This window comes from Caenorhabditis briggsae (assembly GCF_000004555.2).
Source record: "Caenorhabditis briggsae complete genome, chrI, whole genome shotgun sequence".
NCBI classification, from domain to species: domain Eukaryota; kingdom Metazoa; phylum Nematoda; class Chromadorea; order Rhabditida; family Rhabditidae; genus Caenorhabditis; species Caenorhabditis briggsae.
In genome coordinates, this window is record NC_013489.2 from 10,984,519 (window position 1) to 11,000,504 (window position 15,986).

The 15,986-nt window shown below is 38.2% G+C and overlaps 5 protein-coding genes across 5 annotated transcripts; 1 reads left to right on the forward strand and 4 right to left on the reverse strand.

Moving 5' to 3' along the window:
* Positions 1-3,736: 3,736 nt before the first annotated feature.
* CBG20270 lies at positions 3,737-4,913 on the reverse strand (the record flags this gene model as incomplete). Its single annotated transcript, XM_002640320.1, has 5 exons — positions 3,737-4,002; positions 4,051-4,198; positions 4,242-4,625; positions 4,672-4,770; positions 4,812-4,913. Coding segments are annotated over 5 exons (999 nt in total), but the record flags the coding sequence as incomplete, so codon positions are not given.
* An 826-nt stretch (positions 4,914-5,739) lies between these two features.
* On the reverse strand, positions 5,740-6,775 carry CBG20269 (the record flags this gene model as incomplete). Its single annotated transcript, XM_002640319.1, has 3 exons — positions 5,740-6,024; positions 6,070-6,521; positions 6,565-6,775. The coding sequence occupies 3 exons, from the start codon at positions 6,773-6,775 to the stop codon at positions 5,740-5,742; spliced, it is 948 nt and encodes a 315-aa protein (XP_002640365.1).
* Positions 6,776-7,445: 670 nt separating this feature from the next.
* On the reverse strand, positions 7,446-8,957 carry CBG20268 (the record flags this gene model as incomplete). The annotated part of the gene is made up of 4 exons (XM_002640318.1): positions 7,446-7,833; positions 7,878-8,477; positions 8,554-8,767; positions 8,813-8,957. The coding sequence occupies 4 exons, from the start codon at positions 8,955-8,957 to the stop codon at positions 7,446-7,448; spliced, it is 1,347 nt and encodes a 448-aa protein (XP_002640364.1).
* Positions 8,958-9,898: 941 nt separating this feature from the next.
* On the reverse strand, positions 9,899-12,237 carry CBG20267 (the record flags this gene model as incomplete). The annotated part of the gene is made up of 9 exons (XM_045241233.1): positions 9,899-9,973; positions 10,251-10,628; positions 10,711-10,978; positions 11,035-11,145; positions 11,201-11,458; positions 11,506-11,616; positions 11,670-11,927; positions 11,974-12,084; positions 12,128-12,237. The coding sequence occupies 9 exons, from the start codon at positions 12,235-12,237 to the stop codon at positions 9,899-9,901; spliced, it is 1,680 nt and encodes a 559-aa protein (XP_045096995.1).
* A 314-nt stretch (positions 12,238-12,551) lies between these two features.
* CBG20266 lies at positions 12,552-13,903 on the forward strand (the record flags this gene model as incomplete). Its single annotated transcript, XM_045241234.1, has 4 exons — positions 12,552-12,761; positions 12,808-12,935; positions 12,988-13,219; positions 13,781-13,903. 4 exons carry the CDS (start codon positions 12,552-12,554, stop codon positions 13,901-13,903), a joined length of 693 nt encoding a protein of 230 aa, XP_045096996.1.
* Between the last annotated feature and the right edge of the window lie 2,083 nt (positions 13,904-15,986).

Genomic DNA, 15,986 nt, shown 5'->3' on the forward strand with positions numbered 1-15,986 from the left:
CAGGTGCCGTGGCCTAGGTTTCTCACTGAAAATCCTCGTCCCCCGGCGGCACCTTTTTTTTGAATTTTCTTCCTTTTCAACGCCGTTTTTCGGGGATTTCGGATTTTCTTTGAATTTTTTCGCAATAATATTCGAAAAATAAATAAATTTTAACACATTTTAATGCAATAAAAATTTTTGGTCGGAGTCCCCCTTTAATCAAAAAGTATCATATAGTGCCTAGGGGGGCAAACTTGGAATCAAAAATTAGTTTCAAAAAATGCAAAAAAAGTTTTACCACAGTGGGGGTCGAACCAGCATAGTCAATCCTAATGAGTCACCCTCTTACCACAACACCACACAACCGATATCTTCCTCAACAACAACTGCGACCGCCGGAATCTTGACAGAGTCTTTCATCGCTTGAACACCCTCCGTCGTGTCACCCATCAAACATTGTACGACTCCTATAATATATGATTTTTAGATCAAATTCAATGAAAAATGCTCACCTTTTGCAGCTCCCCAACCAGGAACATAATTGATCCAACTCATTTTTCCATAAAAATGGTTTTACTTGGTTCTTTTAAACGGTTTTGCCTGGACGGGGTCGTCAATTTTGGAGTTAGCAATAATGCAGTGAACAAACGCAAACAAATTTCCAAGAAGTATCACTGTCACTCACTTTCCTCACTCTTGTTTTATCATTCATGATGCCATCAGTACCCAAGGGTTGTCGAGCCACCCTGTACTCTGGCATGATAACAAAAAACAGAAAAGTGTCACGATGGTAAACACTCAGCAACGAAAAAAGCCCTCCAGTCTGTATACTCCCCTCGAAATCCATTAGGGACCAAAACGATAGGCCTCGCTGGAACTACGAACAGAAACGTTGACACTAGAGTCTAGAAGTTCAAAGATATCATGGATCGTCGCGCATTCGTTGACTTGGGCACTCATCTTCTCTCTGCTATTGATGATGTGGAAAAAACCAAAGTGAAGATGTTCGAGATGTCAGCTGGGCTCATGATCTCAAAGCTAATCGAACGGATCTTTTGAACGAGCTCAACGAGATTTATTTTGAAAGTATGAAAGTATTAATTCCCCAAATGTGCTTTAGAAGATATTCTAGAACGTTTAGAGTTAGCAATAAGTCTGGATGTTTTCGTTGCTGAGTATGTACTTTCTGTTTATTGTTATCGTGGCAGCGTATCATCATCATGTTTAGACTAACTAGGGAAGGTTGTAACTGGGGTATGGGACTTTGATATGAGACCTATATCATTCGAAAGCTGAGGATGAGACATTTTCAAATATATATTCAGATTTTGCTGCGGACTTACCAGGTTCTAGAAAATTGAGTTTAAAATTTGGCTGAAATTCGAATATTTTGGGGGGGGCGAGATCTCCCCCTTTCTTATATGCATTGGGTAACCAGTGGCAAGCAGCGACTGGTGGTGTAGTGGTTAGGAGGGAGGACGGTGACTGACTAGGGTTGTGTTCGATTCCTCTGTCCTTAATTTGCTTTTGTTTTTGTTTTTGGCCTTTGTGGAAATCTTCAAAATGCTCTGAACACATTTTTCAAAAAAAACATTTTGTAATACTTAAAAATCGTACTTTATCAAAAATGTTAAGCAATACAAAGTTTTTTGGCGATTTCGTTAATCAACGCTAAAAATGTTCATCCAGTTTTGTATGTCGGAGTTCATTAGAATTGTTAGTTTTCCGAGCCACACAGTGATAAATCAACGAGACATGATTTGAATCTATGTTTTCAGAAGTTTTGAGTGCTACTGGGTGAACATTGCAATACTACGGTCTGTCGAAAATCAGGAATAGAATCAACATTTCTCGATTCCGAGAAGAAAATAGGTTATCAAATCTTGTAAAAACCTATGTTGATGGTTTTTAACGTTTAAAACTTTTCTGGCTCTTTTGAAAATTTTCGCAAAAATAAAAAAAATCAAAGGGGATACCCCATGGAACTTTAAAAAAAAATTTTTTTTCTGAAAAAAAAAACAAAAAACACTGTGAGATTGTATAGATACATCTAAAATTGCAAGCGTAATCAAAAAAACATCCAAAATCTTTCATGAACCATTAACTTTCTATTCTCAAAAGTCAAAAAGTGGTTGGAAGAAATGGCCCAAAAATAGTTTTCAAACGCATTCAACCACAATTTTAAACAGTTTTAAAGAACACAGTATGATTCTGAAAGTTTTTCATGTTTTTTCAAAAAAAAATTTTTTTGAAAAAAAAAGTCACCATGGGGTCCCCCCTTTGCATTTTCAAAATTGAGATTTCAAACTCGATTTTCTCGAACCTGGTAAGTCCGCAGCAAAATTTGAATATATATTTGAAAATGTCTCATCCTCAGCTTTCGAATGATATAGGTCTCATATCGAAGTCCCATACCCCACAAACAACCTTCCCTAGTAAGCAATAAGGGTGGATCGCCAACCCTTGCTTATAAGATGCTTATACTGATGCCATCATGAAGGATAAAACAAGAGTGAGGAAGGTTGACAAGGAGACTCCATCAAAAATTGTTTTGGTTTGTTCACTGCACTATTGCTAATTCTAAAATTGACGATCCCGCCCAGGCGAATCCGTTTAAAAGAACCAAGTAACACCATTTCTAATTGAAAAATGAGTTGGATCAATTATATTCCTGTCTTGGGAACTGCAAAAGGTGAGCATTTTTCATCGAAATTGATCTAAAAATCTGATGTTTTAGGAGTCGTTCAATGTATAAAAGGTGACACGGAAGAGGGTGTTCAAGCGATGAAAGACTCTGTCAAGATTCCAGTGATCACAACTTATGTTACTTTCAGTAAGCGATGGTTTCGAAAAAATATTTCATGGAGATTTTAAGGCTGTTTTTCATTTTATTCGTTTAAATGAATGAAAAATTTTACAAAAGTTTTAACATCTGTTCAAAAAATCAGCATTACAACTTATCTAGTGCAACGATTCAGTAAACTTCGCCGATACGACTTTGGGGTCCCAGATCCCTATAAATCATCATGACCTCTATTTTTCGTACCTATCACAAAATTGTTATAAACTCATACCATTTTCCCTCTATGTCGTCCTACATTCTTCCCAGCCATTCTAACAGAGCCCTGTATTTGTTCAAAATCAACGGTCAATACTTTGACTGCTTCCTTCACAGAAACTTGTCTATGTGGAACCGTGTATGTAAGGTGATAAATTCTAAGCTCAGCCCGGTGGCGTTTGCTAAGCGAGTAGGAGCGATTCCTTATGATATTCTGATCCCTCCCACTTGACCTACAGGACTCTAGTCGGTCCGTCTGGTCATTTTACTTTTTTATTTGTACAGGTCCCATTTCTTGCCAAATTACCTATCTATCGATTTCCCCTCATGCATTGCAAATAAATATATTATTATTATTATTATTTTCATAATATCCACTCTCCAACCCTTGAATACTACAACATATTCAGGGGATAGTCCGAAGGATAAATCAAGGTTGTTGGAATTTGTTGGAAATCTACTAAAGGCATCAGTTACAAATTTTCTGGTTTTGAATTTATGAAAATTCCACAATTTAATAGAAATTTGTGAAATAGAATATCAATTTCTAGAATTCCGTCTTGTGCTAGAAATGATAAATGTAGACAAAGAGAATGTGTAGTCAAAGAGTAGGTGTAGTCAAACAGTAATTGCCCAATTTGATGGATACTGTGAATTAAATCGATCCGAATTTCACTACGGAACAATTTATTGAAGCATTCAAAAGGCTTTTTCTAAAGAGCAAACAATTTGAGAGTAGTTTGTAGATTTCGATTCGTTTTTTACACAACTTTTTAAAATAAATGTTTTTTTTCGGAATTCTGTTGGGTCCTTTCCCATTTCTTTTTTTCCTTTTGCTTCTTTCCTTCGAAATGTCACAGAATTTAATGTTTCTATCTTGCGAAAAAGAAACATCTCATATTTCTTAGCCACCATTGGAGTATCGTAAAAATCGGCGATCAGAAGAATTCCTTCCACTGTGAAATCTAAAAAATCGGAGAATTAAAAATCGTCAAAGAAGATTTCAAAATCACCATCAATTGAGAATTCTCCATATAGAACTTCCAGAAAATGTTGAAACTCATCTGCATCGATTCCAGTCAAGGCGATTTCGGATTTTTTTGATTCGGAGAAACCCCCGAGGAACAGAGTCTTGAGATATGTAGATTGAGAGGCGAGGTACTGAAAGGAAATCTCATTTTAAGAAGAATGAGTGAATTTGAACCATTTCTGAGACGTAGAATTGGGTATCCTGTACCACCAAAACAACATCGGAGACGTCTTTTTGTGATTCATCAAATGTTCGCATTTTCTCTTTTTTGGATCCAGTCATTTTTATAATTTCAACTTCTACTTCAAGTGTCAAATTATCTAGAACTTGCCCTTCGTCTTCAATATCTTCCAATTCCAGAGTATCATCAATAGTCTTTTTCCGTAGATAACCGTGTTTCATAGTTTTAGTGATATTGTTGTAGCCTATCAGTCTGAACTTCAATTCAGTTTCAATTGACATATTGTGTTGTTTTGTTTCGCAACTAATATAAAATGTGAAGCGATCGTCCATGCGCTCTACTCCTAACCACCTGAAATGTGAGAAAAACGATAAGGGCTGGACACTAATTTATTGAAAACTAACATGTCGCATTGGAGCACACTACATCTTCGCTGTAATCACCATCGAACATTTTGCTCAGCTTTTTGAATTCATGCTTCACCATGAATCTATTCGCTTCTGGTGCCGCGTGGGAAGTATTCTAAAAAATGAATTGTCATATTTCTCTTCCACAGATCTCACCTTCGACAAAATAGACATTTTTGAAATTGCATCTTCAATTGATTGAAGTTTTTCCGCGATTTGTTTTTGCGAATTTTTGATTTCTTCCGTTTCAGCAGCCACCACTGTTTTTAGCTTTTTCAAGCTTTTCATTCATTTCTGACTGCGAATATGTCTTGAGATCTTCACTAGGTTCTGTTTCTGGTTCCAGGTTTTCAGTCATTTCTGTGGAAGATTCTGGAAAAATCGAATATTGAAAATCCTGACAAGAGTTGTGAGAAAAAATCGGAATAACCGGCTTTGAAGGGAAAAAGAATAACAAAAGAAAAAAACAGTACTCTAAAGGCGCATGATGGAATTCCTTACTCGGTTCCTGAAACGCGTTTGTTGCATACTGTAAAACATTTTTTCTTTCAAGACCTTTCTTTAATCGGACACAAAACCTCGTTTTGTCTGTACAGAGCAGAGATGACCGGAATCCGGAATCAGGAAAAATATGTTTTTCGGAATCTGGAATCCGGACAAATGAAAATGTTCCAGAATCCAGAATGAATCAATTTTCCGGAATCCGGAATTTTGAGTTCTTCCACAGCTCCGATATATCGTATATTTCGTACGAAGATAGTAAATACATACATTTCTTTTTCTGCTAAACTGATAGTGTCGAATACAACTTTTGGAATAATTTTTTTTCGTTGATTTTGGTCCTCCGTTAACCGTTTTCTGTCTTTAGTAAAACGAAGTTTCATTTCCGCTCAAAAATGGTCACATACTCTTTTTGGGTTGATATCTTCCAATTTCGTTCGTTAATTTTCCCCAGTTCTGGGTCCTTTTTACAAATCTATAAACTGACATTCACTTTGATTTAAAGAGCCCCAATGATTTATGGTACAATAGTAAAAATTTTAAAAAATATGTCAATAAATAATGTGAGAAAATGATTTAGCCATTAAACAGCCATATCCATGACAATCTTTCCGTGGCACTTGTAGTCCTCGAGAACAATCATGTCAGAAGTGAAATCGTCGATCGAGCTGACGTCTCGTGTGAATCGAATTTTCGGGAATGCATACGGTTCTCGTTCCATTTGAGTCTTCAATGCATCCACATGATTCGAGTAGACATGGGCGTCGCCGAGAGTGTGCACAAGAGTTCCAGCTTTCAATCCACACACCTTAGCAATCATATGGGTCAGAAGACCATAGCTGGCAAGGTTGAACGGCACTCCGAGGCCCTGAAATATACATTACGTGGAAGTTACAATATACTAAACGCCTACCATGTCTCCACTTCGCTGATATAGCTGACAAGACAACTCTCCGTTATCCACGTAGAACTGGCACATTGTATGACATGGTGGTAGAACCATCTGCCCGAGTTCCGATGGATTCCACGCCGACAAAATGATTCTTCTGCTGTCCGGTTCTTCCTTGATTTGTCGAATGACTTCAGCTAGCTGATCAATACCTTGTCCAGTGTAATCCGTATGACAATCCACGTATTTAGCTCCGAAATGTCTCCATTGGAATCCGTAAACCGGTCCGAGATCTCCTTCTTCGCGAGACGTGAATCCCAAATTGTCAAGGAACGCACGATCACCGTTCTTCTCCCAAATCTTGACATTTTTCGCCATCAATAATTTTCCATCGGTGGACCCAGAAATGAACCAGAGAAGCTCTTCAAGAACACCTTTCCAGTAGACTCGTTTCGTTGTCAGCAGTGGGATTGTGTCTGGAAATCAAATTTAAGTGAAAAACGGAAAAAGGAGGCAAACCATTTCTCAAACTATACTTCGATTGCATTCCAAAAATCGAGATGGTTCCCGTTCCGGTACGATCGTCTCGACGAGAGCCTTCTTGCAAAATTTGCTCAACTTGCTTCAAGTATTTGAATTCGTCTTGATTCACATGTTGCGCGATTTCCTTTCCAGATTTTTCCTGGCTAGGAAGTTCGATGGTTTCAGGAACAATATTTTCTTTATTCATTACGCTCTCTGAAATTTTCAGTTGTTTTGGGCGCATTGAAAAGAGAAAGGCACACATGAGCGAATTTTCGAATTTTAGGGAAATTACGTTTTACTCTAAACATATCATTTTGCGAGCTAAATTATAGAGAGAAAAAAAACTTCGCGACCTCAAAAAATAGCTGAAAAACCGCAGAAGGAAGAGAAAACGAGAAGAAAAAAGGATTAGGAGAAGAGATGAAAAACAGAATTCTCAAGTTGTCGCCAAAGCAAGCGAGTGTTCAAAATTCAAACTCGCATGCGTTTCGCGCGCAATTCTCGGCGAGTGCGCCAACAGAACAACAGAGCGCGCATGAAAGCACACACAAAACAGCGTTCCAATTTGGGACAGTTCGACTCCTTACCAGTTCGAACTTGTAACAGTTCGATTCTGTCCGCGTTCTGTTCTGGTACGTGTGCGAAAAAGGACTGTTCTGAATTGAATCTGTTCGATTTTGAAAACGTTCGAATTCGTCGTACCCCCGAAAAGGCATCAACTGATTTTTCCTGCAATTCTCATATATAAAAAGCATGTCGCACGAATTCATAAGTGGTAAAGAATGGAAAATTTGCAGTGTATAAACAAAGTAGTGAGAGACAATCAATATAAAGCGAGAATATAATAATGCAAGTATACAATACAGATAGTTCGTTTAGTTCCGATTGAAGATTCCCAATGCTCCCATTCGCTTTTTCATCGTTCCAGTAGGTGGTGGGCTGTGTGACGACTTCGAAGTACAATTCAACGTCGAATTTTGGCTATTATTCTCATTGAACATTGAAAGCGAGGTTTGCGACGATGACAGGTTGCCGCTTCGAAGATCAGCGATTTCATGACGGAGACGATGGATTTCAGCACGTTTTGCTTCGATCATCTGCTTGTGATCCTTCTCTGCCTCTTCCAGAAGCAACATTCTTGCATCATGGCGGTGTCTTCGAGCCGACGTCTTCTCAGCGAATACTCTATCAAGCGTATGTCGTTTGTCAGCTAAATCGCGTTCTTTTGTGCGTCGCTCTTCTTCGAAATGAGTGAATGGGTCACTGAAAAATCGGAGTTATTCAAGGGTTTTCTTTGTGAAACTCACCGATTCTTTTCATTTTTCGGCAGACCTTCCATTTGTCGGAATCTGAAGTTTTCGTAATGCACATTGCGAGTCACATCGATCATATCAATCAAATTGGTTCGAATAATCATATCACGAAGTGTCAGAAAATCGTTGTGATCCATATTCTCAACCTCCACGGTTCCCCATGGGTACTCTCTGTATCGAATGCGTCGTCCATGTTGTTCTTTCAGAGCGTTCGATCCAATAATGGCAAATGGAAGTGTCTTTTTGAGTTTCTCAGCAGTCATCTTGTCAGTGCCAGGATCCTCCAACTCTGGGAACTTGTACAACTGAATCTCAGCTGCCTCTGCATCCTTCACAATTTGCTGCTTGAAACGACGAAGCTCTTCACGTGTCAGACAATCGGCTTTGGCGATAACTGGAACAATATTCACACGTCCATGGAGATTCTTCATCAATTCTATGTCAATCGCTTTGAGTCCATGACCAGATGGTTCGATGAAGTAGAGACAGAGATGTACACATTTGTCGACGAATTTCTCTTGTCTGTCGATTCGAGTCTCCTCACAGAACTGATCGAAGAACTTGCTTTCCACATAGTTCACAATTGGCTCCCAGCTGCAAGAAAATCAAAAGAAATAAGGGAAGGTGACACTGACAAATTGTCATTGTTCTTCTCCCTTCCTCCTCTTACCACTTTGAATTATTCACAGCGTCTCCGAAACCCGGAGTGTCGACAAGTGTTAAATTGAGTGACACACTGTTCTCCACCAGCTTCACCAGCTTCTCCTCGACACGAACTGTTGATGGGTGTGGATCTTTGCAGATCAAATCTTGCTCGTTTAAATTGTTAATTTCGGCAAGGAACAGGGTGTTGATAAATGTCGATTTTCCGAGACCACTGCGACCTGGAAATGTATTTAATTTAAAACTTCTAATTTAGAACTGCTTACCAACAACCATCAGCGTGAAATCGAAACCATTCTTAACGGCTCGACGGAACACTTGATTCGGAAAATTGGCGAAGCCCCAATAGTTTTGTGTCTCACTCTGCCCCGATCGTATCGACTCGTCGTGGTTTGTAGTTCTGGTGCTCATTTAGCTGAAATTAATCTAAAATAGTGGAGCGAAGGAAAGGAAAAAAAAATAAAGCGGGAGAATTTTCAAAGCGAGTCACTCCGCGCGACAACAGGATAGACATCTGTGATTTGAAAAGTGAGGTCATTTCGAGAGATTGGAGGAAGGAGGGGACGTGAGAAACGAATAGCGCAATTTGAGAAAACTGAAGACGATGTATTCAAGTATTGGCGAATTAAATAGAACTGGCACCTCTAACTTTCGCAGCCGGTGTCCGTGTAGATTTACGCGGCTCCGCCCACAAATCCGACTACGTACTGCACGAAATTAAAATTTGTGAATATAGTAAGCTTTTCTGAAACAAAATTCGAATTTTTGGTACCAATATGATCACCTGCATCTCTAGAAATCATTTTTCACCGAAAAAACCAACAAACTTAATTACGAAAATCGCCCAAGTGAGCCGAAAATCTGAAATAGACACCTCGTAAACAAAAACCAAAGCGACGGCTTGCAAAATTTTTAGGTGCTACTTAGTTTTTCTAAAATACTACAATCTAAGAGTCTTTAATAGATTCTCGTCGGTGCAGATCAGACATGAGCGGAATGAAAATTTTAAAAATCCGGAATAAGGAATAAGGAATAAGGAATAGAAAAAACACCCGGAATAAGGAATTCCGCTCATGTCTGGTGCAGATACAAAATGACAGCTTGCAAAACCCGAAAAAAAAACTATTCAAAAACTTGAGAAACATCTATTTACAAAGTGACCTTAAAAACGAGAATAAGCGATTCAAAAAGGAAATTTGGCGCCGCGCCTTCTCCCCGCCAACTGCAAAATTTCAAAATATTTCAACCGAGTTACAGTTTTTAAAAATCATACTAATAAAAATTCAATATTTATTCAGAAACAATTAACGAACGAACTAAAAACAGTATGTACTTTTCAGAAAGAAAACTTCTCAAGTGAGCGTTATAGTCTGTAGAATGTCGAGTGTTGAATTCAACGCAGATCGAATCGATGTCATGGATACTACCTGAAAATTCACAATCAAAATTTCTGAAAAATCAAAAGTTATATACCGTAAAACCTCTAATAGACCGACACCCGGATCGNCCACTTTGAGCCTATATATCTCATTTTTTGTGAAAGATCACAAAGTGGCTAACTAATAAAATGTTGCTGATATCCTGATAAACATTTTACTAGTTAACCACTTTTTGATACCTTTCAAAAGAAGTGAGATATATAGGCTCAAAGTGGACGATCCGGGTGTCGTTCTATTAGAGGTTTTACGGTATCATGAGTCCGACCTTATCCTGTTCTTCAAGATCTGCAAGCATTTTTTCCAATCTTTTATGAAACTCTTCATTGCGGAAGTATCCAGTAGCAGCTTTCAGAAGAACCAAGAAATCTCGGAGACTGATTGTCTCTTCTCCCGGCTCCAATTTGACTGATAAGCTTTTTGTTACAGATAAAAAACAAGATTCAGCAAAATTGAGCACAGTTTTCGCAGGGATTATATGATCATTCCCTTCTAACTGATGAATAAAATCCTCCATTTTCTTATACGGCTCGGCTAGAAGCGGTGAGTCCAACGTCCGCAGAGCACTTTGGAAAATGTTTAGAAAGTAACAAAGACTTGTGGTCGGCGGTCCTTCTGGTTTTTCAGCAACTGGTATTATCGCTGTCTAAGAATTGAAGGTTGAGACGCAGAGGAAATGTGCTAACCTTCATTTTGTCAGACCCGCAGAATTTTTCTTTAGAAACTACTTTTTGTGGTGGTTCCACTGGTGCAGGAGACTTTTCCGTTCTCGTTCTCTTTATTGGAGGTTCTTCTGGCTTTTCCTTAGGAATCGTCTCCAGTGTCGTTCTCGTAGTAATCAGTGAACTAGTCAAACTGAATCGTAGCGCGTTATCCGGCCTATCCGTATCCAAGTCAGTATTAAAACTATGAGGAATTTCCAAGCTTCCATCTTTTGACACGTATTTTGTGATTCTTTGCTTCGAATCCAATTCTACGTTTCCAATTTTCTCAATACTGAAATCAAACTTTGTGCTATTCCCCTGAAAATATTCTCTGAAAATCTCACTCACTCGGAAAGACACTTAAAATGGATTGGAACTCGAAGTGCATAAAGAATCTTCACTTTCGTTTCAGTGTCAAACTCTTTCATGTTCTGTACGTTCGCGCGTCCGTGATAAATTCTGTAAAAATTGAAAAATAATCTTTGATTTCGTCCATTTCGATGCAAGCTATCACCTTCCTGCCAATTGTTTTATGCTCTCCATGGATTGCGTTTTTTCAAGGAAAGCTCCGCAAATATCTGCCACGCAGACGGGCGCTGTCAAGTTTTCAGATATTCCGGCAACAAAACGAAACACATCTAATATGTCTTCCTTGACCAGTTTTCGTTTTATATTCCTTGCATTATCTCCAATTTCCAAACTTCCGTCGTTGGCTTTATATTTCAAAATCTTTCCGTGCCTGTCCACGATCACCTCTGCATTTTTCCGAAGTCTTAAGGATCTTAACCTTATATAATGGATAAATTTATTAACACTCACTCTTCCAAAACACTGTCCAGCAAGCATGTATTCGATACATACATCAATTTGACTTTTGTAGCTTTATCAAATTCGGATAATCTATAGATATGATCTTTTAGTTTTCGCAATCTGAAATTCCAATTTTTTAAAAAGCTGGAAATTCAGATACCGATTTTTACAACCTTTTGTCTACTGCATTCAACGAGGTCTCTGTTTCTCTGCTGTATTCTCGAAGGAACCGAACTTGCGGATCACGAATGTTTCTCATTGTCAATTTTTTAGCAATCCATTTCAATAAATGCAAATGTTTCTCATTTTCCTTGAAGAATCGCTCTCCCTTATTACCATTTCGCACATTCAACTCCAGACAACCGTCGTTTTTAGTATACACGACGATTCTTTCTTGGTCGTCTAGCACTACTTCTGCATCTATCCTCAGTCTGGAAAAAAAACAGAAATTGCCTGTTTTTCATTTATTAGTATCACTCTTCAAGAAATTCAGGATCAACAGGAGCGCTTAGCCGGAACATCATTTGGACTTTTGTGTCATTATCGAATTGAGGGAATGTGTGAAGCTCTGTTGTCCATTGTGCGAGTCTATGAAAAAAAAAATAATCAAAATTGTCTGGTTTAATCCAACCTGCTTTTCAGACCAATTTTCGTATCGGTGAACTGGCTGAATTCTTCACATATTTCATCAATGTCGAGTAATAAATCAGTGCCTAACGCTTTTTGGGCGATAAACTGCATTATTTGAATGGCTTCGGGATTTTCATGAGCGAGCATTTTATAGCGAACTTCTGTAAAAAAACCTTTCAAAAAACGACACGCAGACAAAACGAGGTTTTGAGTCAGATTAAAAAATTTATTGAACGAAAAAATGTTTTACAGTAAGCAACAAGCGTTCCGAGACGCGAGTAAGATGTTTCACCATGCGCCTTTAATGTACTGTATTTTTTCTTTTATCATCCATTTCTTTTTCTGTCAATGCCGCTTCTTCCGATTTTTCTTCAAACAACTGTGATTGTTTTCAATTCTTCGCTTTTCCAGAATCTTCCACAAAAATGACTGACAATCGGGAACCTGAAACGGAACCTAGAGAAGATATCAAAGCAGATTTGCAGTCGGAAAAGAATGTAGTTCTTGAAAAACTGAAAACAGTGGCTGCTGAAACTGAAGAAATCAAAAATTCGCAAAAACAAAAGTTTGATGAATTTGCGGAAAAACTTCAATCAATCGAAGATGCGGTTTCGAAAATGTCTATTTTGTCGAATGTGAGATTTGTGGAAGAGAAACATTTAGAATAGTATTTTGTTTCAGAATCCTTGCAACACCGCACAAGAATCCGTGAAGAAATTTATATTAAAGCATGAGTTCAAAAATCTGAATAAATTGAAAGAAATGGAAGATCCTTCCAGCGAACTTTTTGAGTACTTCAATGCAGACTGGTAGTTTTCACTTCAACAATTTCCAATCCTTATCCTTTTTCTTAAATTTCAGGTGTTTAAGAGCAAGTTGCACTGGCGGTAGTGTCTACATTACTATTTGGGGCGATACAAAACAAAGCGATATGTCGATTGAAACTGAATTGAAGTTCAGACTGATAGGCTTCAATAATTTCACCAAAATTATGAAACACTGCTTTCGGAAACCAGAGGGAGAGAACGATTATCTTGATTTGGAAGAGATAGAAAAATGGCGAATTCCCAAGAATGTGACAGTTGAAGTAGAAGTTGAGATTCTAAAAATGACTGGAATCGAGAAAAAGAAATTGAGAACATTTGATGAGTCACAAAAAGACGTCTCCGATGTTGTTTTGGTGGTACATGACACCCGATTCTATGTCTCAAAAATGGTTCATGTTCACTTATTCTTCTTAAAAAATAAATTTCCTTTCAGTACCTTGCCTCTCAATCTACATATTTCAAGACTCTGTTTCTCGGCGGTTTCTCCGAATCAAAAAAATCTGAAATCACTTTGTCTGGAATCGATGCAGATGAGTTTCAGCATTTTCTGGAAGTGCTATACGGAGAATTCGCAATTGATGGTAAATTCTAAAAGCTCTCCAACAATTTTAATTCTCAAATTTTCCAGATTTCACAGTCGAAGGAATCCTTTTGATCGCAGATTTGTACGATACTCCAATAGTGACGAAGAAATGTGAGATGTTCCTTTTGAAAGAATCTAAAAAGGAGTTCAACAAGAAACTACAATTATCGTCTAAATTTCGTCTCGGAGAATTAAAGGTATCGATTTTAAGACAACTTCTGTAATTCGTACATTTTTATTCCAGACGCAATGTCTCGCGAAAATCAATACACTCGACAATGTTCGAGAACTTCTTCCTGGCGACTTGAGCGATTTGGACCCATTGGTTGCACTCACAATTCTTCAAAAATGTGTTGATTCCAAATGATAGTACAGTGCGTTTCAATATTATACGTCCACTCTTGTTTTTGGCCGTAACTTGAGAACCGGTTGAGATATCAATCTAATTTTATTAAAATTGAATTCAGAGCAACAAATTACATCTAGAAAACCATTTTTGAGAAAAAATATTGAAAACTACTCGAGATACAGAGAAAAATCTGAAAATGTGACATTTGCAACCGTTTCAAAATTATACGTCCACTCTCAGAATCAATGCTAAAATAGAGAATAAAAAATATTTCAATACTTTGTGCATGAACCTTTACCAGCAATGACATCGAAGAGACAATTTGGCATCGATTTGATAAGGTTTTGGATGTATTGGGTGCTCTTAGTCTTGAACTCCTGCTCCAGCAGACTCCACTCAGCAATCAGCGCATCCCGAAGCTCTCCAATACTAGCATACTTCTTTCCATGGCGGTAAAGACGACGAACCAGCTCGCCCCAAACATTTTCCATCGGATTCAGATCTGGAGAGCAAGCTGGCCATGGCAAGACATCGATGTTTTTCGATTGGAACCAGTCCAAAGTGGAGCGGCTGACATGGATTGCAGCATTATCTTGCTGAAAAATGAACTGGCGGCGACTGAATCGACGACGAAACGGGATAAGGTGGTTCTGGAGAACGTCTTGGTAGTCTGTGGAGTTCATTCGACAAGTGGTGAAAGCGAGCTCCAAGTATCCAGCCGAAGCAAATGCTCCCCATACCATCAAACTGCCTCCCCCGAAATTCCTTTTGGCAAAAACGGCTGGATCCTTCCGCAAGTCGTGCCAGTACGATTTGAATCCGTCGGGTCCATCAAGATTGAATTTTTTCTCGTCCGAAAAAATTACCTGTAAAAGATAAGATAATTTGGATAGATAATTTTAAATTTAATACCTTATCCCAGTTGGTTCCCATGTTTTTTCGAGCGAAGTCGAGACGGCGAGTTTTGTGATTGTCAGTGAGCTTCGGAGCAGGGCGCATGACTGCTCTTTTGATGTTTGGATCATCCTTAAGAGCCCTCCAGATTGTACACTTGCTCACTCCAAGATTCAGCTCTTTTTTGATATCATTACAAGACTTCATGGTGTTTGAAGCCACACGAACGATTGATCGTTTGGCTCTTGAATTGAGTTTTGGAGGACGTCCAGCCTTGTTGGGTTGATTGTTGCGGGTCCGGTTCGATACAAAACGATTAATGCAATCGTGGGAACGATTTAGATGTTTCGCGATAGCCCTGTTGGTCCAACCAGAGGTTTTGAACGCGTCGATGAAGGCTTTTTCAGCATCAGTGAGCAAATGGCCACGAGACATGTTGAAAAGTGGAGAAAAACAAGGAAAAGCATAATGAAAAAAGTTTCTCACATTGGCAGCAAAAAACAAAACTAAATTCAAGCTTTTCCGGCTCCGCCAAAGGTCAAGATCGACATACCTTTGAAGTGGACGTATAATTTTGAAACGGTTGCAAAAGTCACATTTTCAGATTTTTCTCTGTATCTCGAGTAGTTTTCAATATTTTTTCTCAAAAATGGTTTTCTAGATGTAATTTGTTGCTCTGAATTCAATTTTAATAAAATTAGATTGATATCTCAACCGGTTCTCAAGTTACGGCCAAAAACAAGAGTGGACGTATAATATNGAAACGCACTGTATTATGGTGTATTTTAGTAGCTGTCAAAATAATTTCGTATCTACTAGATAAGCTGATTTTAAACTATTCTTGTGTCTCATTTGAATCAAAGGATGCTTTCTCTGCTGAATAAATATTGCTCGCTTGAATTTCTTTATTTCTTACAAGTCAGAAAATAAAAATTTTTGATGAATAGTGGAAAAAACTGGCGGAAAATGCAAGAATATCGAGATAATAAATACGGAAAACTAAAATAATTTTAAGGTTACAGTAGTTGTTGCTGTAGGACCGTCCGCCACAGAAACCGCCGTTTCTCTTCTAGAACTCCGTCGATTTTTCGTATTACTCTTGTCTGAATTTAATGCACATTGGTTCTTAAAGGCGCAAGTGCGGAAACCACCGTATTTTGAGCATATTTCAATATTATTTCCTATGTTCATCATTTTTTCGATGTAA